Raw genomic sequence first — 22,268 nt, forward strand, 5'->3', positions numbered from 1 at the left:
AATGCCAAAAGAAATGCAGAAATTTTATCAGATGCAAATTTTTTTTTTTTTAACCTTTTGATCTTTCTAGATTTTTGAACTTTTGAAAAACTTAAAAGATTAATGCAACTAGATGAAATCAAAATTAAATAATATAAAGATAATCCTGTTTCATGCCGGGTTAACCAAAATGTAACAGAGGAAATTTGCTACCTCAAGGATGATGGATCCTCGAGAACAAACTATGCCTCTGCTACCTCCTCGAACTGGTGCTAAGATGAGCCAGGGGATATCTGAGTTATGCTAAAGTGTCAGAAAGCCAAGAGGACTCTCTAGACGGCTCTTTAGAGATTTTGTCCTTGGGACAAGTGCGCAAAGCTAGGACACCAGAGCGACACACTGTCATCTTGTACAAATGAAGCACAAAGTCTGAGTAGAAATCTCTGGACGCACTAACATAATGTATTAACTGATAAAAGGGTATTAAAATAAAGTGATAGCACACAATGAAAGACTATTTAAACCAAGAGATAAAAAGGAATGAGAGAATGTTACACATGGTCCATGCTATGAAGCTTCTCGCAAGATAATCTTTTCCTCACGATAGTGTACCTACACACATGCAAGAGAGAAAATGTTGGGGGTTGTGTTTTGGAGCCTGCCTAATTAAGTTTCCACCTCCACGAACGACCCAAGAAGCCACGAGAATAATAAAGTAAAAAAGATAATTGAAAAGATGCAACAAGAGATTGGTAAAAGATATTGGAAAATGAAAAAAAGAGATCAAGGAAATTACCCTTTCATGAACGATTGTTGGAAATCCTGGCATAGAGTGCTTGAAATGCTGCAACAATGGTAAATCTTGTAGAATGTTGTCCAAAGATAACCTCCAAGGGCTTTAACTTGTAAAAGATTGTCAACTTTCCTAGAGAATCCTCCCAAATGCCTTTGAAATTGATAGATAAAAGCCTTGGAAGGAAATCATACATCGGTGGTCGCATATTGAGGTGTTACGATTCCTTCCAAGCACAGGCATAACACTCAAATGACCACTTGCAAACTGTCAAATTCGTGGGACACTAACACACCACACAGATGTCTCTGCGTCGTGCCTGTGTCCTCGAAGGTGACAGGTTGGCAACGTTGATAATACTTTGGCTAGAGTTGACAAAGATGGTTTAAGTGGACAAAAGGATAGGATGGCGAAGTTCGACCTCCAATGACATGGAGGAAGGCGCCATTTGTCGTATTAATCACAAAGGATAAGATTTTTGACATTACATTCCCGTGTTAGGTTTTCCATGTAGAAATTCAGTGTTATGTGTTTTGTGTTAATTTCCTTTACTGCATTTAAATTAATTTATGTGATTGGTTAGTTAGAATTTTTAATAAGTTCAAGGGAATATTGATTAACCCCTCCACTCTCAGTATTTCAGATATTCAACAAGATCCACTTGTGCCTGGCTTTGTGTCGAAATGGATCTCTCAAAGGGACTTCTAGTGGAGATTTCTTTAAATACTAGTAAAAGATGTTGGAGACAACCTCTATATTGTTGTAAAATTTCTTTCAAATGTAGGATATGTTTTTCTACAACGCATTGTACTTCTCATTGCTCTAGGAAGTATTCTCATGTGTAGGCACAACCTTCTTGGAAGAAGGAGATTGAAACTCATCACTATTTTTATTTCAAAATTTTAAATTTATAAAACCTAGTAACCAACAATAAACACAAGCCACATATATATTCAAAATTTTATTAACTTAAATATCCATAGGGTATTTTCCTATCCATACAATTAAATTCTCTATTATTGTTAAATAATTACCATACAAATCATTGTCAATTGCACACCACGAGAAAAGAAAATATGAAATATTTCTTTTTGGTCTTTTGTCTTGTTAGCTTTCACTCATCAAAAATGATAAAACATAAAAAAGGTGAAATCTTCTAGAAGCTTTTAGCATTAACTACCTATTCTAGAAGCTTTAGAGTTTGGTGCATCATTCTAGAAGCTTTCATTGTCGTTGGGACAAGATGCCTGACAAAGGGGGACGCATTTTGTTCTGACACGGAACCATGATACCTACTGCTCAGTCTCATTTCCTGTCATACGGGACGGTGTACATGCACCCCAAACTCTACGGAATAAATCTAAACGTTACACGTGTGCTGAACCATTCACATGGTTGTCTTTCTCGTGCAGTTAATGCGCCATAAACGAACTAATTATTATTGAATTCATGTCGTTTACGATAGCGACTAGCATAATAGTTAATGCGCCATAAACCAACTAATTATAATATAGTTATTATATATTTCTATCTATACAATTGAACGAATATTTTTATGAATGGTAGAGTTATTTTCCAAAAACTACTAGTCCAATTTATTTTTTATTTTTTAAAAATAATTTTAATTTTATAGTTATGTATTTGAAAATATTATTTTTTAAATAGTCATAAATAGTTATTGCAGACATTTAAAATTGATTTATTGTTTATAATTGATTGAATATCACTTTTCATTCAGTTAAGTATTTTATTTTCGTCATCTTATAATTAAATAATATTTTATTATTTAAGTAATAGAATTATTATTCACCCACTATTCATAAATATTCACCCACGCTTATTTCTAATCTATATCATTTAATCATCTTTCTCTTAAATTATAATCAACTTAGATAAATAGTTCCAATTATGTATCTACCTAAGTCACATATCTCTTTCCCCAAAAAAAAAACAAATATATCTATTTATTTGATTTCATATTTTTTTTACTTTGTTCATAAGTAGAATAATCCACTTAATCCCCTAATTACCCATTTGCATATCCCTAATCCTAATCAACCAACCATCAGATCAACCACAAACTCCAATTTGTCAAAAATACATGGACCTTTTGTAGGCAAGAGATGTACTTTGCACATGCTACCATGTCACATGGGTCAAATTATTGCCCATCCTTCACATCAACTTTTAAATTCCCATAAGAATACTTCCACGTATATGTCCCATCTTTTAAATCCACATCTTCCAAGGAGAATTTCCATCCTTAATTCTTTTTTAATATCTTTCTCTCAATCTCTTGGAACCAAATGAGGGCATTTTTTCTCCTCTCTTTTTCCCACTGACTCATATGGGAAATTGATTTTATCTTTTAATTCTATGATTTTAATCAAATATTAATATATTTTGATGACATCTTCTAACTTAAAAGTAATAGTCATGTTTAATGTTTGACCTTATTTTACTTTTAAGTTAGATGATGATGTCAAAACATTTTAATGTTTGTACTCTATGAAATGATATTAAATTTTCTAAACTTATTCATGATTACTATGTTTAAAAGAAATGCATAATAAATGAGAATAACATCATTTGAATGAATATTATTTTTAAACATAATTTTTAAAATTTCTTATAGTTGATATTTTATTTTATAAAAAAGTTACTAGATGAATTCATGATCATTTGATTGTTTGTCCATTTATATCAAATTTTATTAAGAATACAAAATGCTTTAGGTCCATAGTGCCTCAACAAAACATGTTAGTTATAAACATGTAATATGTTGTTCAATTCGATTGTGTCATATCAAACATGTGTAAGAATATATGGCAAAAAAAATTAGTTTAATTGACTAGGATAATTGTATAGATTTCTAATGACTTAATATTCACATATTCTCTTTTAAAAAGATTCTTTCGAAAAAAATAGAATTTGTTCCTTGTTGATCACCTTTGTTTTCTTTTGTATTGTAAAATTGCACACATTTATTTGTTTGCTAGTCAGATTTATGTGTGAAAAATGGTTATGCCATGCATGTAGTTGATCCAATGTCACATGAACGTGGATATCGGATAAGGTTTGACCACAATGGTAGTGGTGTACTACATCTCTCTCTTATGCTTCCACCTTGAACAAAGAAATAAGATATTTAAGAAAAAAAAAAAAAAATGTTAAAAGAAAATAATTATACAATACTGATACTTTTTCAAATATATAAAAATAATAATTTAAAAACAAATATCACTAAAATTAATCAATTTTATATTCAAATTAACTCATTATAGATATTTGGAAAAAAAAACATAAAACCCACCTTTAAATCTGTTAAAAAGAAACTTCATATTCAAATAACTCATTATATATCTTTGAAAAAAATTACAAGCACTTTTAAATCTTTAAATTATTTATTAAGTTTGAAATATTATTTTACGGACTAATTATACCGTCAAGACTTTCATGCAATCAAATCAAATAAAGAAAGAACTTAATACAATGATAAGATAAAAAATTCCTAGTCCGATATTTAGTAATCATACCGTCATATTTCTATTAAACAATATTTGTTAATCCGAAAATAAATGAACATCAATTACTCTATAGCCCATCTGCACTCTTTCGATTTACAGAACATCTCTCTGCCCTATATTCACAGCAATGAATAGTTTCGATAAACCACACGTTGTGGCAGTGCCATTCCCAGCCTTCGGCCATGCTATCCCATTCCTCGACTTAGTTAAGCTTCTTGCCTCCCATGGCCTCACTGTTACTTGTGTCACCACTGCTGCCAATGCCGGCCACCGTCTGCAACAGCAATTGGCCCACGCTATTTCAGGCGGCCTCGATATTCGTGTCCTGGTTCTTCCTACGCCAAGCGTGGAAGGCTTACCAGAAGGATTAGAGAGCTTCGATCAAGTACCCACTGAGCAGTGTTATCTTATCTTTGAACTGGTTGCTAAGCTTGAAGAGTCCTTCAATGTCTGGCTGGAGGATCAACTTTCCAAAGATTGGCAGCAAGGGACAGGACCTCTTGTTTGTGTAATGCATGATGTGATCTTGGGATGGACCATGGAGGTACCCCGGAAGCACAATATCCCCATAGTGGTGTTCGATACGTACGGTGCATTTGGGCTCAGTGTGCTGCATTCTGCATGGCTTTCCTCTTCGCGGAACGTAGTGGAAAAGGAAGGAGAGAGTATTGTTCTGAGCTTGGATCTGCCCAGAACTCTGAGATTAGATAAACATGAGATAGACCCTTTTTTGTTTGAGCCCTCGATTATTGCGTTTATGGGACGCTTAGAGTCAGTTTATGAAAGTTCTGGAATGTTGGTAAATACATTTGAGCAGTTGGAGCCTGAATATCTGCAACAGTTGAGAAAGAGAACAGGGAAAAAGGTGTGGTCCATAGGCCCACTGCTCCCAGCGAATGTTTTTAGTGGGGCAGTGAAGACATCTGCCCGAGGCAAAATGACGGACATTAGCGAAAAGGAGCTGTTAGAATGGCTGGATTCTCAGAGCCCAAGCTCTGTTGTGTATATTTCATTTGGAAGCCAGGTTTTCTTGTCAGAAGAACAAAGCAAGGCCTTGGCAAGTGGTCTGGAAGCCACCGGACAGCCCTTCATTTGGGTTATCAAAGCGTGCCCAAAGATCGAACCCGGGACGTCTGATAGACCATTAGATCCGCCTTGCATGTATCTTCCTGAGGGCTTCAAAGAGCGCACAAGGAACAGAGGGCTGGTCATATGGGGTTGGGCACCGCAGCTTCTTATTCTTTCACATCCGTCTCTGGGCGCGTTCATGAGCCACTGCGGGTGGAATTCTATGCTTGAAAGCGTCACTTTTGGTGTCCCGTTGATCACATGGCCTATGCATGTAGACCAACATTTCAATTCCAAACTGGCTGTCAAGTTAGGGATAGGAATCCAAGTGTGCGAGAACAGAGGTAGTGTTCCAGAGAAGCAACGAGTGGAGGAGGGTGTGACACGTGTGTTTAGCAGAGGCGAGGGGACAGAGATGAAAAGTGCTGCAGAAAAGTTGAAGCACATGGCAAGAAAAGCAGTTGCAGATGGAGGAACTTCCAATGCAAATCTAAAAGATTTTGTGAGTGATATGTTTAAGTTGCACAAGGGAAGAAAAGGTGTTGCCTGTGGGGATTCTCGAAAGCTCAACTGCAAGAAGATTTTGGGAATAAAATCCATAAGCTGAGCATCTCCGAAGCTACCTGGAGGTTTCCATTATGATTTGTGGTTGAAGGTTTTTTAAGTCTGTGTCTGGTTATCAATGGCAGTGATTTAAAATTACGGAGTTCTCATGGTTTCCGAAATCTTATTGTTTTTTATTGGTTTTATTGAAGAAGAAGATTTAGGAAAAGAACATGTTTTTATTGTTTTGATTAGGTAAGTGCGGGAAAGGACCTGGATCTATTATAAAGCTGTCATCAAAAGACAAAAACATAGTTTCTAGTTTCTTGTTTTTTGTTTTTTGTTTTGTTGTTTGTTATTGATATTGAAGAAGATATAAGAAAGAACATGTTCTATTGTGTTTTGTTTCCTTGTTTGTTATTGTTATTGTCCGGTAGTAAGGAATGGGGGCCAATGATTTATTTCCTATTTTAGATGATACACTCTAACTTCAATTAATACACCTCTAATTAATCAGCAAATTAATTCATCAAATTAATTAATATATTAATAAGCTTGTTAAAATAAGTTAGAATAAACAAGATAAATTACCACATGCTATTAATCTAATATGAAATCAACAATATAATAGCCTTCTACAATTAATTAGTAAATTAATGCAAGAATTAATAAGCTTTATTTTAGTGTCTTCGGATATGTAGTGTTGCGGTTTAAATACTTCGTTGGTGAAGCAGCCATCAAGGTTCAAATTTCTGCTGGGCCATTGTGCTCGTAAGGCCTTGTGCCTTCGCTGGGCCATTGTGCTCGTGGATTTGAACAAGTGAAGTGTGGGCAAGGCCTTGTGCCTTTGTTGGGCCATTGTGCTTGTGGATTTAAACACCGTTTGTGGCCTCACCTATTCACAGCTCCGGGTGTGCTTGCGGATTTAAACACCGTTTGTGGCCTCACCTGTTCACAGCTCCGGGTCAAAAGCGTTCACGTGAAGCCGGAGGGCATGTCACGTTAAAAAGTTTACCAGACATAGTTTTTATTTTTATTTTTTTAAAAGCTTTATTTTAGCAATATTAAGATAGTTAATAGGTTTAATTAGTTAGTAATAAATGAATCAAATATAGGTTAATGGGCTCATTATTAATTATTATTTTGACTATTAAACAATTATTAATGCATCCAATTATTTTCGTCTCACTTTTTGTTTGTATTCATTATCCCATTTATGATGATATTATTTTGTTTGTATTCATTATCCCATTTATGATATTCATTATCTCACTTTTTGTTTGTATTCATTTTCATTATCTCACTTTTTGTTTGTATTCATTATCCTATTTATGATGATATTATTTTGTTTGTATTCATTATCCTATTTATGATATTCATTATCTCACTTTTTGTTTGTATTCATTATCTCATTTATGATGATATTATTTTGTATTTAAAGAGTCGTGGACAAACATTATGAAATGCACTTTTATTAATATGTGTCACTAAATAAAGTTATTGTAATCAGATTTTCTTATCTAGCTATTAATAATTCTATAATTCTAAATTTTCCCATTTTTAAACATGGGTTGGAACAAACGGCGACGGGAATCGAACCGAAGACCACTCAGTTCCAATACTCGTGCCCTTACCAACACGCTATGTGGTGATCCCCGTTCAACGTACTATTGTTGTTTCATGAAGTTATTGCGTGATCGAGAGAAAGAAAAATCAAAGATAAGTAGATGCAAAAGATTGTGTTACACCTAACAAATGGAATTCGTGTAGTTAGGAAACAAGTTTCAATTGCACTAATTCAGATTCAGCCGGCAGAGATCAATTGGCATTTAATGGAGTAGAAACAACTGAAATAGGTCCAAGTGCATTTAATAGAGCCCCGAGTAGATGCACATCATCCCATACAATATTTTTGAAGAGAGAATTTTGTAAAATTTGATTCACTTATCCTATAGAAGATCAATCTCACCGCGTGCTTGCATGCTTTCTTTCAAAATCTGAAATCTAGTTCTCATACATATTGGTTAAAATGTGGAATGTTCATCGCTGATAGGTTTTTGAATGCATTGATATCTTTTAATACAATTTCTCTACTATTGTCCATTTATCATCCTTTCTTTGTCACCACCTTAGAACACGCCCAAAGTGTAGAAAATACACTTGAGTTCAATGAAGATAATTAGTGGACAAGTACATTTCCTTGTCAACTCTATTTCAAATGGCATTCAAATGATTTTACTTAGGTAGAAGAGTATGTTGAGAAAAATGAAGAGATTAAAATGGTGTTGTATCGATATGTTGAACTTGTACAATTTCTCCGAAGCATTGCTAGATCAATGAGATGAAAGAAACTAAATTCTTTACTCAATTATATTTTAATTATTTTATTGAAATGAAGAGAAGAAAGAAATTAAAACAAAACTAAATAGATTTAACTTGCCCCAATAAATATACAAACTAGGTTAGCACATGTCCAGAAGTGCCACATCTATGCATCACTCAAAAAGGCCCCTACAAGGGAAAACAGATGAACACATGGGTACTAATAGGTGTCCATTTTTTTTTTTTATAAAATACATATTTGTCGATCAAGCGAGGTGGTATTTAAGTGAAGTTAGAGTTGTAATTGATGACTATTGTAGATATGAGGGGTTTTGCAGGCCATTGGCTGCCCAACTAGCTAAACCTAGAGAATAGAACAAAAACTTCTAATTTGGGATGGTATCTTGCATAAAATTCCAAATAACTCTATGACAAGTCATTTTAAAAAAGAAACACAATTCAATTTTGGTCTATTAAAGGTTAGGCACAATTTTTTCAATTTAAGTTCCGTTTCCAATACAAAGATCAACATTACTTGTCTATTTCCAAGATAGGTTCATATAGAGAAAGTGAATTCATAAATGTGTTCCTAGATTGAAGAATATTGACATGTGAAAGTGCATCTTTTCCTTGACACTTCTAAGAAGTGAAGAAAGACTAAGAAAAAAATTCATAGTATGCACAACAATCTATTTAATTACATTATACAATGAAGGATCCTAGGGGACTTATGAGGAGGATCCTAACTATTGTTTATCAATATTAAATTCGGTTTTCACATTCTTTCATTTGTGCCTTCCAATATATTCTTTAATGTATATTTTACTATCAGACTAACCATTGCACCTTCTTTTAGTGCAAGTGCTAATTATATTGATCTTTTAACTCTCTTTATTTTGACTATGTTGGGCAACACAACTTCTTATTCTCTCACATTAATCTATGGGTGCTTTCATGAGCCATTGCAGGTGGAATTCTATGCTTGAAAGAGTAACTTTTGGATTCCTATTGATCACATGGCCCATGTATGTATGAAGGCAGAAGTAGAATTTGAGAAAAGCAATGAGTGGAGGAGGCTATGACACATGTGTTGATTATAGGCAAGGGGATAGAGATGAAAAGAGCTGCTGAAAAGTTGAAGGACATGGCCCAAGAAAAGTAGTTGCAGATGGAAGAAATTCAAATGTAAATTTTAAAATATTTTGTGAGTGATATGTTTTCGTTGCACTTTCTCATAATTAAAATAACTTTTTAAATTCATATTTAAAAAATAAAAAATATTTATTACTATTTTTAAATTTAGATTTACATTAAAGTTCATAATACTTCTTTGCAATAGGGACATCTAAAGTTTGTTCCTAAATTACTTCTATTGTTTCTTAATTCTTATTTCATATGTTCTTGAGATAATGTAATGCAGGGTGATTTACCTATAATGAAAATGAAATACTTGTGATGAAACCTAATTGTAGGGGTGGTTGTGGGTAATTTTTTTAATTGTTGTTAATTTTTTTTACAAAAAAACTAACATTTTGGTCAGTTATCATGCAAATATAGGTGTTATTCATTTCACACATATTTTCCTCTTATTGAAACAATATAATAATTTTGATTTTGTTTGACTGATTTGGTGATGTTACTATATAATATGGGACAAATTCATTTTTTAGTCTAGGCCAATGAGGTTTTAGTCTAATAATATTAGATGGGAAGCAATGTAGTGGAGAAAAATATAGAGCATTATTATTATGTCAAAACTATCACCCCTAAATGGAAGATTGCATGTTTCAACTTTCACAACTATTTCACATTAATGAAAGAGCATTGACAAAGTATTTATGGTATTTCTTATTTTACTATATTGCCAATTTGAGTTTCTAGAATCCAACTTTGTTGTTGGTTGATACCATATATGAAAGTGAAAGTTTGTGTACAAATACTGTATAATATATTGTATTATAAATTGTATTGATCATGGTACAATTATAAATGATTTCATTTTATGAGTAATTAATTTTAATATTGATAATCTAATCGATTCTACTATACATATGCATGTGTTTGTGAATGATGATACTTTTTATAGTATCAAAAATATATTACCTACCAACAACTTAAAATTTAAGAATGCAACTTCTTTGATGATGAGTACTAAATAAAAAGTTTAAAACATCCTTTTTTAGATTTTATTAAAATAATTATTTAATATATTGTAGTGGATAAAATTGATATTTATTTTAAAATAAATTAAAATGGGTATTCTTCATCATGATCAATTATATAAAATGATTTGATTTTATATTGACAATATAATCAATTTTATCATGCATATATTTGTAAACGACCTTTACTTGATACTGTTTTGACTTAAATCAAAATTATAACATTCGACTATGTTTGTAAATGACTTTTAATCTATATAAATTTGACTCTCATGAAAATTACAACTTGCCAACTTAAATTGATCAATAGAACTTTCATCACTACGACCACCAAATGAAAATGCGATTTAAAGTTCTTTTCTTTGTATTTACTAGAAATTTATATATAAAAAATTATAATGTACCAATTCGATCCAGATAATATTGCTTCCAAAACACACATTCACACAGGCCTCTCCCCACAAACTCAAATAACAATGACACAAAGATTGCAACAAAACTACTTAATTTTATTCAATTTCATTTCAAAATAAACTATACATATGCAACAAATTAATTACAAAATTTGTATTTCAATCAGCCCCACTCTCTCTACATACAATATCCTTCTATACAAAATTCAACTATTAAAATTATAATTTGCACCTACCCTCACATAAGCCTTAATTGTAATCTACAATGCTCTACATCCTCAGTAGGATCCTCTAATTCTCACAACTCCCCACGTCTATCTCTTGCCAAACCCATTTTTTTCTTATTGAGACAATATTCCTCACTACTCCACCTCTTGGCCGCAACCCACACTCCCTTTTCTGATAACTCTCTCCTATTATATCACATACTTTACTTTGCAGTTTCTATCATTTTTTATGCATTGATTCATTTCTACCAATCAATAGTTCAATCGACTCTTGATTGATTGACTTCTCATTTTTTCTAATTAATGTCCATGTCTTTTCAATTTTCAAACTTCTCATTTCCATCGACCTTTTGTATTCACTCTATGTTATTCATCTTATGGGCTTCAAAACAATGTTTTAATTAAAAATAGAGGCGTTCATTTTTAAACTCCCCATATTTGATTTGAAAATTATTTCAAATGACAAATTGGCATTTGTTTGAAAGTTTATAAGCATTTCCTACAATTGTTAATGTCCATACATGTAGTGATCAAGACCTTGAGTTGAACTGATATAAAATTCGACTATATGATTGCATCATGCCACAAGCCAAAACACTAGCGCTAGATTTGGAAATTTCTCCATGCCCAAAACATCCAAGTCAACCTTTCTTACCCAATGATGTATGTTAATAAGGAATATAAAACAATTCATAAGCCTTGTCTATATTTTCACATTTTGTATACATATCCATCAGGGCAATTACAATTTGAACGTTTGACAAAGTTTCTCATCCCTTATTCTTTGATGGATAATCGTACCTTGTTCTAAGGCTCCAACAGAAACTATGACGATGCTAAAAAAGGTTGTGGAGACTAGTTTTACACTAGCCAATTGCATTTTCTTAAAGGTTTCTAATCATCATTCTTTATGAGACAACATTTCTTTGAGGCATTACTGTGAAAAATATTTTAGCCTCATTAATCATGTTATGCATATGTTTTTGGGTGATGTCGATTGCTTGTTCACATGATCGCTTCTGCATCAAATTTTTTTATATTGTTTGTTCAAATTCTAAACATTTATAGTTTAAATAAACTATTCCATAAATAATTCCAAAATAGAAAATTTCTTACAATTTATTTTTTTCTAATTATTAAACCTTTATTTTCAAACTATTTATCTGTTAAAATATTGTTTGCATGGGTTTTGGATAACTTTTTAAACTTCTTTGCTTATTTGGATTCAAAATGTATTTTGTAAAATCTGGTAGTAGTTGGATGTTGTCTTATAACCATTGGAATTCTAACTGACAATTAGGTTGCATCTATAGTTTTTCAATTTCTTTTGAAGGTACAGTAAAATTGTTTTTATCCTTGAAACTTTTGAAAAGGTTATTATGTGTTAATGGTGAAGCAAGTGTGGGCTTTTTCTACATGCATGATTACCTAGATAGTCCAACATTCTTTTAAAAATAGACATCTCTCGAGTTAACATTCTAAAATATAAATATGCTAGTTAGTTATTAATAGTTATATATTTCAATTTTTTTTCCTTATTCAAGATTTTTTTTTTTTTTTTTAAAATAAAGATTCAAACTTTTGAACTATGACTATGTCAAAATTAATTATTAATATAATTTAATTAGATAATTATATTTTGATCGTAAACTTACCATTTAATAACCATTTTTCTTCTATCTTTCCATAATTTTTAATTCTTTGTCATTTGCATTCAAAAGTTCCATCTTGGAAAACGAATTAGTAGATGAGATATAAGTCATAAATATGCTTACGTTTCTGCTAAATTCTACCATAGAATTCCAAATTGCATACAAGTTTCAATTTCTATATTAATCAACTAACTAAGAGCATATTGACTTCATCTCAATTGCCTCTAGCATAACACCTGGTTTATTTAGAAACAAAAATAGTTATAACATTTGGAGATAACCAAAGGGGACTTCAAAACTATTCAACACTATTGTCCATTTTCATTACCTTAATCATGCCCAAAGTGTAGAAAATACACTTGAGTTCAATGATTATATAAAGAATACTCACATTTAAATAAAAAACAATCATAGAGTAGTAATTGGTGAATATCGAATTAAAGAATAGTAGATAGAACAACAAATTGAAGAATAGTAGATAGAACAACAAATTGAAGAATAATAGCAAGAGTACACCTTCCTTACATATTATTCACACTTTATCAATATTTTTTTTCTAGTTTATATTTTGGTTTTCAAAATGTTTTTTTTTCTTCATTATGATGTTTTTACAAGGTTTTAGTTTTTTATAACATTAAATTGTTGGAAATTGAGATCTTAGTCTATGGATGCAAACAAAGATCTTAATTGTCCACATAAGATTATTAGGAAGCAATGAATAAGGTTTGACTTCAATCGTAAATATATATTTTTACTATTTTTATAAATATATATATTTTAAATAAATTTTAAAATTTGTGTCTATTGAAATATAACTCTTTCCATTTTACATTACCTTTTGTTTTGGTTATTTATCTAATAGAGAAAATTCTTATATCATTTTGACATAGATTGTTTTGTTTGATGTTGTTTCTAGAATAGACTTTGTGAGTTTTTTTTTAATCAACGTTTCATATCACACTCTATGATCCATCATCAGGATGAAAGATAGTTGAAAGATGCATAAAATATTTCAACTCTCTTTCATCCTGATGATGAATCACAGAGTGTGATCCAAAACTTTGACTAAAAAAAAAACACTCACACAGTCTATTCCAAAAACAACATCAAACAAATTTATAGATTGTGAAAATCTTATACCATTAATAGATTGTTTTCTTTATTACATCATATTTAAAAAAAAAAAATCAAATAAATTTTAATATTTTCCCTTGAGAAGAAAATCAACTTTATATTGCAATGTTGATGACCTTCTTTAATAAAAATAAAATATTAAATATAAAAAATAATTAAAATATTAAAAGATATATATTTTAGAAAAAATCACTTATAGATTTACAATAGGTACTTCTATATTTTTAAATAAATATTATTTATAAGAGTAGGAGTTGTTAAAACATCAAGTTTTTCAAATAATTTTATTTTTTTGATAATTGAACCCAAAGTGGTATAAAATATACATTTAGTAGACACTTCCAATTCAAAAAGTTGTGACCCATATCTAACTTAACTAGAATGAATCTAGTTAGACCATATGTTTTACCATAATTATTTTTTAGTTAGAAATACTTAAATTAACTTGAGCTAATAAGCTGACTCTTTGTGTGACCCATTCTAGTCTCATCTTCTCATTTATTTTCTTGGCATAATTTATTTGCTTAACTAAGTAAACCCTTCATTTTACTTCTTCCAAATCATCATGTCTAATATATCTATGTTGTCATGTATCCTTGTTCCTTACACCATACAAGAACTAAGGATTGTGATGCATTAATTTTTTTCTCATGAAAAATAGTTTTGATGAGCAAGGAAATTCATGCAATGAGCTATCCTTTATCCCCCCTCTAAGAAGTATACTTCTTTTATACCAAATATCGCACACCCATGGATTGTCGAAGTAATGATGAATGAGATCAATATGAATTCAAACCAAACTTGTGTACAAGACACAAATATAGGGCTCAATAGTGTTTTGAATTCTTATGGTTTATCTTTGCCCCAAATTATGTACATAGATTCATTATTGTATTTTGTATCACATGCCTACCATAGAATCCACTTGTGTAGGTTGTGTGTGTAAATTCACACTAAAAATATTTTTTGTCATGTTTCATGGACTATAATCTCACATTCTTGTAAAAATAAATATTCTCTTTACTTTCGATTTGATACTTTTATTTAGCATCTTTTACTATCACTATTTAATCTCTATGAGTGGAAGATTCCACCATATTATTTCCTTCTCCTTTGGAATCAAATAATGAAGCTCCTAGTGGTGCCACTATATGTTGACATAAAATTTAGAAAAAAAAGGATCACTAAATCTTTATGTTGATACATTGAGCCTTAATTCTAGAGCTAATATGTCAAATGGATTATATAGATTATTAATCTATCAAATACTTAGATATATATTTTTTTTCTATTTTAATATCGTAATATATCCTACATACAAATAATTTGAGTAGTTTTCTAAATGAAGAGGACTACTATGAAAAATTACACATTGATTATCTAAAAAAATCATTGTGGCCTTACTTATTAGTCTCCAAATTATAAACACATTGTATTAGTGACTAGGTTGTTGACTCATGTATGCATGTGTTTATTGAACTAATATTCTTAGTTTAAAAAAAAATTGAAGCCAAATATTCTCATTATTTAAGAACTTCCCAAAAATGTCTAAAAACCTTATGTTAATTCCTAGGGGCATCAATAGTTCTAGATAATATCATACTATATGATTACATAATCAAATATTTTTTCCTAATTTTAAGAGAGAGGAGACAGATATACTACAAGGTATTAGGGTCAATGATGCTAACATAACAATATTTTTCTTAGGTGTTGGTGTTAAGAGTGTGGAATGGTTTAAAGCTTGTCTAAAATATAGGAAGTTGTAGAAAAAAGTTAGATTTGTATCTCTTTATTTGGGGCTTCGTGAGGCTTAAAAAAGGAATTGGATATGTTATTTATATAGGAAGTGATGCTCTGCAAAAAGGATTAGAAAATCTATTTGATGGCAACACACACAAGAGCACAAGAAACAAACGTTAGTGTTAGCAACAAAAGATTATCCTAAACAGGCATATCAAGAGAGATATTAAGCATAAAATAGAAAGCATATAAACATAGAATAAAATAGCTAATCAAGATGCTCATAGTTGCTCCTCCCTTGTTCCTCTCCTCTCCAAGTCCCAAATGAGTGTAGCTCTCAGCTTTTAGCACTAGCCATGGATGCCATATGGAGATTCAAGATGGTTGAATATGATAAGCAAATGCTATGCAAGTGTAGATAGTGATGCCATGAGAAAGCTCTATGCTAATGCCAGTATAACAACAATACTCTAATGCTTTTTTTTGCTTGAGGAGAAGGGTTCTATTTATAGAAGAAATGGGGAAATGAAGGGTTAAGATTGAATGGTTTAATCAAGGGCCAAGTTTGAAAGTTGGGGATCCATGTGCACAATTGGCACCAATAAAATGGTGACAAGTGTCAACATAGGATTGGGTTGAGAGAAGAGGTTGGAGGCATTAAAGGCCTGAGAAGACCTCATGGTTATCTAGAGGCTAAGGGTCAAGTCCAAATTAAGATTACCCACTGGATTAAGAGTTAATCCAAGGATAAACCTTTGTGCAAATGTTTAAGAGATAATCATGGTCAAAGCATTAATGGCCAGATGAGACCTTTGGGTTGGGTAGAGGTTGAGTCAAAACAAATGTTTTAACCATGTGGGAGGGTTTGAGGTAACCATTAATGGTTATTGGAGACTTTGGGGATTAAGTGGTTGAAGGTTGAAAGACTTCAATGGTTATCAAAGACTTTGAGCCATTTAGTGGTTGAAGGTTGAAAGCCTTTAATGGTTATCAAAGACTTTGAGGGTTTGAGAAGTGACTTCCCTTTTGCTTAGGAATGTGACAAAGTTTAGAGAAGGGGTTAGGTTATTTAGAAGTGATTAGAAAATTCTAGAAGGGGTTTAGGCATGCAAGTGGATTTTGTAGGAAAATGCAAGTGGGAGAAATTTTGGTATTTTCAATTAAAATAAAATCATTTATTTCAATTAAATGGTGTAATTTGCATTTGGATAAATATCCAAATAAATATTAATTTATTTAAATGAGAAAAATGAAGATAAAGCATTAAAATGCTTGAAGACTTTGAGGGAAACCATTAAAGGCTTGAAGACTTTAAGGAAAACCATTAAAGTCTTAAGAAGACTATAGAAGGAAGCCATCAAGTTTGAAGACTTTAAAGCCATCAAGTTTGAATACTTTAAGGGAAACCATTAAAGGTTTCAAGTGGGTGAGGATAAATAGGATTTTAAATAAATAATTTATTTAAAATAGTTGTGCAACTTGCTTTTGTAGGAAAATACAAGTGGGTGGATGATAAAGGTGATTTAAATAAATTATTTATTTAAAATAATTGTGCAACTTGCATTTGTAGGAAAATACAAGTGGGTGGAGGATAAAGGTGATTTAAATAAATGTTAATTTATTTAAATGTGAGAGGTGGGATTTTGGGGAAATTTAAATAAATATTAATTTATTTAAATGTGAGAGAATATTTAATTAAATAAATATGATTTATTTATTTAATTAATGGTCTGAATTTGGTTAAGTGAATTAAATCAAATAAATTGAATAATTTATTTAATTAATAGGAGAAGAGGGTTAAGATGAATTAATTAAATATTAATTTAATTTATTATTAATTGATGGTTAAATAATCAAATAAATACTAAGTATTCATTTAATTAAGTGGACCGATTTATGTGACTACAGGAAGTACACGTAGAATTGATTATTTTCAAGTGGTTGTAACTTGCCTACTTACACTTTATAAGACAATATATGAGGTAAATGAGGAATGACTCCCATTGTCAACACCCATCACTTGATCTGTGTTTCTTTGCTAGCTTGCCTTTTTTTAATAGTTTTTGATTTGGAACTATAATGGGTTAAAACCTTCCCCATTTAAAATATCGAAAAAACATCCATCACTTGATAATTTAATACATCAAATTCATGTCTCACATGGCAATAATAAGATTTTTTTTTTTTTTATTAATAGATATCTTCTTTAAATGATTGCAACATGATAATGATAAGAAGAATATTTAAATTTTGATAGCTAGATATGAAATTGATGAGAAATTAATATTCAAGTTTTTTATGATTAATGCTATTTATAAGTTAAAATCTGTTATCTAGAAATTCCTTTGACATGTTTCTCCCAAGAAGGAGATTGATTATCTAAAAAAGTTATTGTGACCTTATTACTCTCTAAATTATAGACACATTGTATTAGTGACTAGGCTGTTGAGTGATGTATGCATGTGTTGATTGAACAAATATTCTTAGTTTAAGAAAAAATTGAAGCCAAATATTCTAATTATTTAAAAAATTACAAAAAAATGTCTTATTTATTAATATTGAATGAAATGCCTTATTTTAAATCCTAGGAGAATCAATAGTTCTAGATTATACCATACTAAATGATTACATAATCAAAAAAAATTTCCTGTTATTAAGAGAGAAGAGATAGATATACTACAAGGTATTAGGGGTAAAGATGGTAATGTATACTAATATTTTCCTTAGGTGTTGGGGTTAAGAGTGTGGAATGGTTCAAATATCAATCTAAGATGTAGGAAGCTATAGAAAAAAGTTAGATTTGTGTCTCTTTACTTGAGGCTTCATGAAGGTTGAAAACAAAATTGGATATGTTATTTATATAGGAAGTACACATAAATTTGACTAGTTCTAAGTGGTTGTAACTTACCTACTTACACTTTATAAGACAATAAATGAGGTAAATGAGAAATGACTCTCATTGTCAACATCCATCATTTGATCTGTGTTGCTTTGTTGGCTTGATCTCCAAGCCTTTTTTTATGGTTTTGGATTTGGAACTCTAATGGGTTGGGCCCTTCCCCACTTAAAATATGAAAAAGGAAATCCATCACTTGATAGTCTAATATATCAAATTCAGGTCTCACATGACAATAATAAGAAAAACAAAAAAGTTAACCTTTTTTTATCATTCCTTTTATAGGTTAATAGATATCTTCTTTAAATGATTGGAACATGATAATGTTAAGAAGAATATTTAAATTTTGATAGCTAGATATGAAATAGGCAAAAAATTAATATTCTAGTGTCTTTATGATTAATGCTATGTAAAAGTTAATTTATTTTTTGATCCAAATATATAAAATTGAAAAAGACAATGTATTTATATGAAATAATTATTTTTAAAATTATATTTTTCATTTTAAACATTTATTTCAAAATCTTGAAATATAAAAATACTTTTTAATGTACATTTTATTATTATCTCCTATAAAAATAGATTCAAGACTTTTCATTTAAAGTTGAAGATAATAATAATAATAGTAGTAAAGAAATGTTCAATTGCAAATATAAACAATATAAACATAAAAATATTTTTAAAAAAAATATAGATACCTAAATCAATTACGTCGGCTGCAGAAACTGAATGCGATGCCCCTCGCCACGTTCATGTTAGAACAATATAACGTTACGGCATGAAATTGTCTTAAATAGTTAATAATGTTTTTGATGGGAACTTCAATTGATCACTATTATTTTTCATGAACCTGTCATATTAAGCAACTTGTTATATGTCAACAAATCATCTGATTACCTCATGTCTAGCCCAAATAGCTACCATTTCAGAGGAAATTTGTTGACAGGAGTTGAAATAAGAGGAGTAATTTAAAGCACAACGGTACGTTTACTTTTAACACTAATTGAGATTGTTTTCAATGAAAGCTCATGGATGGTCCACACGGAGGATCTCACAACCTCAGAACTGAAGTCTTCTACACGTTTCTCAGTGACATTTTGGACGGCATCAAGTACCATCTTATAGAAAATTAACAATAGATAATAGTAGGAGTAATATATTATAGTGCAATGGTTACGTCGATAAGGACTTGTAAGTTTGAACGGTAGACTTATAGTAAGAAAAGATCTGGGTGGAGAAGAAGAGGGAATAGAAAAAATGAGGTTCTTATGAAGCTGAAGGAAACGTAGAGAGGTAAAAGGATTTAGTCAAAGAAACCTAGCTATGAGAAAATGAAAAACGATGAATACTTGAGGACTACAATGTTAGAAGGAGCTGTGAAATCCTTTTGTAGAAGCTAACAAAAGACCAAAAGTCTCTACCCCATAAGAAGAGAAACAAGTGTATGAGAGCCCTCAATTGGTTTTCAATATATACTTGTGTCAAGCGAAGGAAGGAAAGAATGAGGGGATTTCTAAAATGCTTTGAGAATAAATTGGAGGATTTTGAAAGAAAAATAACAAGAAGATTGAATAAATATGTGACATTACAATTAGTAGCCCTTATAAATGTGTTATTAGAATATCAATTTTTGAAAGATATTTTTCAAATCATTAAAAGATTTTTTGAAAACACGAGTTAATATATATCGATATAGATATAGATATATCTATATATAATACCTCATAGACATAGTCAAGAAAATTTAAAGTAAAAAACTCTTCCTACATCTACTATCTTTTAAAATTCTCCTACAAATCACACAATATTAATTGGTTTTCGAAATCTATGTGTTATATGAGACCATTCGTTACCTTATCATAACACCCAAATTAGAACAATGCTTTATAACTTTTAAATTTGAGCTTTTCTAAATAACCTCCCTATTCAATATCTTCTTACAATATTCCAAGCATTACTTCTTATGAAACATTCTATCTATTCAAGGGAATGAATAATCAAAGGATAAAGGTTCCCCTCACATGGGCATCCCATTTTAACCATAACATAATGGATAGCATACATTATTTATTCTAAACATTATTAAATACAATTACTTAAGACTTAAAATTTTAAACGTGAATAAAATGCCAAATTCTATTATTCTTTATGTTATTTATATTATAAAAAAAAATTACTTGCTAATTTTTACATTAAATTTTAAAAAAAATTTAAATAATATAAAAAAACAACATAATTAAGTAATTTTAAACAAGAAAAAAAGTTATTTGGTGCACCTGGTACAACGTCGGTCAAATGGCAGGTTGTGTCAAGTGCTGACGAGTATTACTAGCAAAACATGCAAGGGGGGGTTCGAACTAACTACCTGTGGAGCCAAATTCTGACAGTTGAAAATGACTCTTCAACTGTCACTTTCGGTTTATATAGGGGCACGTAAATTTTTTTGATTAAATAGGGTTCGCTTGAAGGGGGGGTTCGAGTGAATCCTATTTAATATTAATAAAAAATGGGTTTGAACAAACCCCTAGGGCATGTTCGCTCAAGCCTACCCAGTTCATTCAAGCACCTTTGAAATTTTTTTCCCTACATCCATGATTTTCCTTCGTGGACAAAAGTGGGAACTACTATTGTGAGTTCACCCAACAAAGAATTTAAATGAATGAATTATAGCTTAGAAGAGATAAGGTGCATAGTCTCACTACATTAATACAACTTGTATATGATAAGTAGATTAGTGAAAGAATTTATAACATTATTTAAAGTTTCATTCTTCGTAATCATGTTGTCCACCCCCTACCATCTTGAAAATAAAGTTATATTAAACATCATTATTCTTCATTAATGCAATGAGTATGGGCATGCTACATAATATTATTTGTTAAATAGATAAAACTCTAGAACTATCACATTTAGTCTTGACCTATCTCTAGTCAGAGTAAATACCTAAATACAATCTTTGTAATCACATTTCCTTCTTATAAGTATAACCATGTACTTTTCTTATATAGTGGATAGTATAATAATGAATGACTTCACAAGACACATTTAGCTAACTACACCTTCAAAAAGAGTTAACAATAACTAATTATAGGCCTTCTACAATCCAAATTATTATACTAATGTACATAAAAAATTCATGTATATAAAAAAAAATTACACATCATCATTCTTATGATAAAATGTAAAATAATTAGAAGTCCCTCATAAATATCTTAAAAACTATTTCCACATAATTATAGTGATATTTACTAAGGTTAGATATAGACCTCCTAAAAATTCTCAATAATTAAGTAGTGTTTGTTCTTGTATCGCCTCTAATGCATACATTAGACTTCTTCAAGCTCTAATGTGCTTAAAAATTTATACACATCCTTTAAATCATCATTTATACCAGAACACCAATCTAAAGATAATTAGGTTCTTACATGTAAAGTAATACTCCAGGACTTATACTATAGTATTATAAAGCACTACAAAATAGTTTAAACATGTTTTAAATATATATATTGTGTATGAAATCTACACAAATTTTTTAATTGACATATTATAAATTTTAAGTTATATCAGAAAATCAATGAATTGTTCTAAATAGCCAATCAAATACATGTATACTTTGACAAATTTTACAATTGTATATATTTTTACAATTGTATAAAGGAATCTACATGAAATAGTTTAACAATACATGATATTTGCAGTCCACCACCTGGATACGATGGCCGCTACAAAGTTTCATACTATCACACTCTATTACCAAAATACAAACACGAAGTTCTATAATAAACACAAACTACATAAAACTGAAAATT

At 30.5% G+C, this 22,268-nt stretch overlaps 1 protein-coding gene across 1 annotated transcript; it reads left to right on the forward strand.

The window, feature by feature from the left end:
• Positions 1-4,330: 4,330 nt before the first annotated feature.
• On the forward strand, positions 4,331-6,317 carry LOC131053842 (scopoletin glucosyltransferase). Its single transcript, XM_057988487.2, has one exon. It carries the CDS (start codon positions 4,427-4,429, stop codon positions 5,972-5,974), a length of 1,548 nt encoding a protein of 515 aa, XP_057844470.2. The 5' UTR covers positions 4,331-4,426; the 3' UTR covers positions 5,975-6,317.
• Positions 6,318-22,268: the final 15,951 nt, after the last annotated feature.

Source organism: Cryptomeria japonica, chromosome 1 (assembly GCF_030272615.1).
Source record: "Cryptomeria japonica chromosome 1, Sugi_1.0, whole genome shotgun sequence".
In the NCBI taxonomy this organism is placed as follows: domain Eukaryota; kingdom Viridiplantae; phylum Streptophyta; class Pinopsida; order Cupressales; family Cupressaceae; genus Cryptomeria; species Cryptomeria japonica.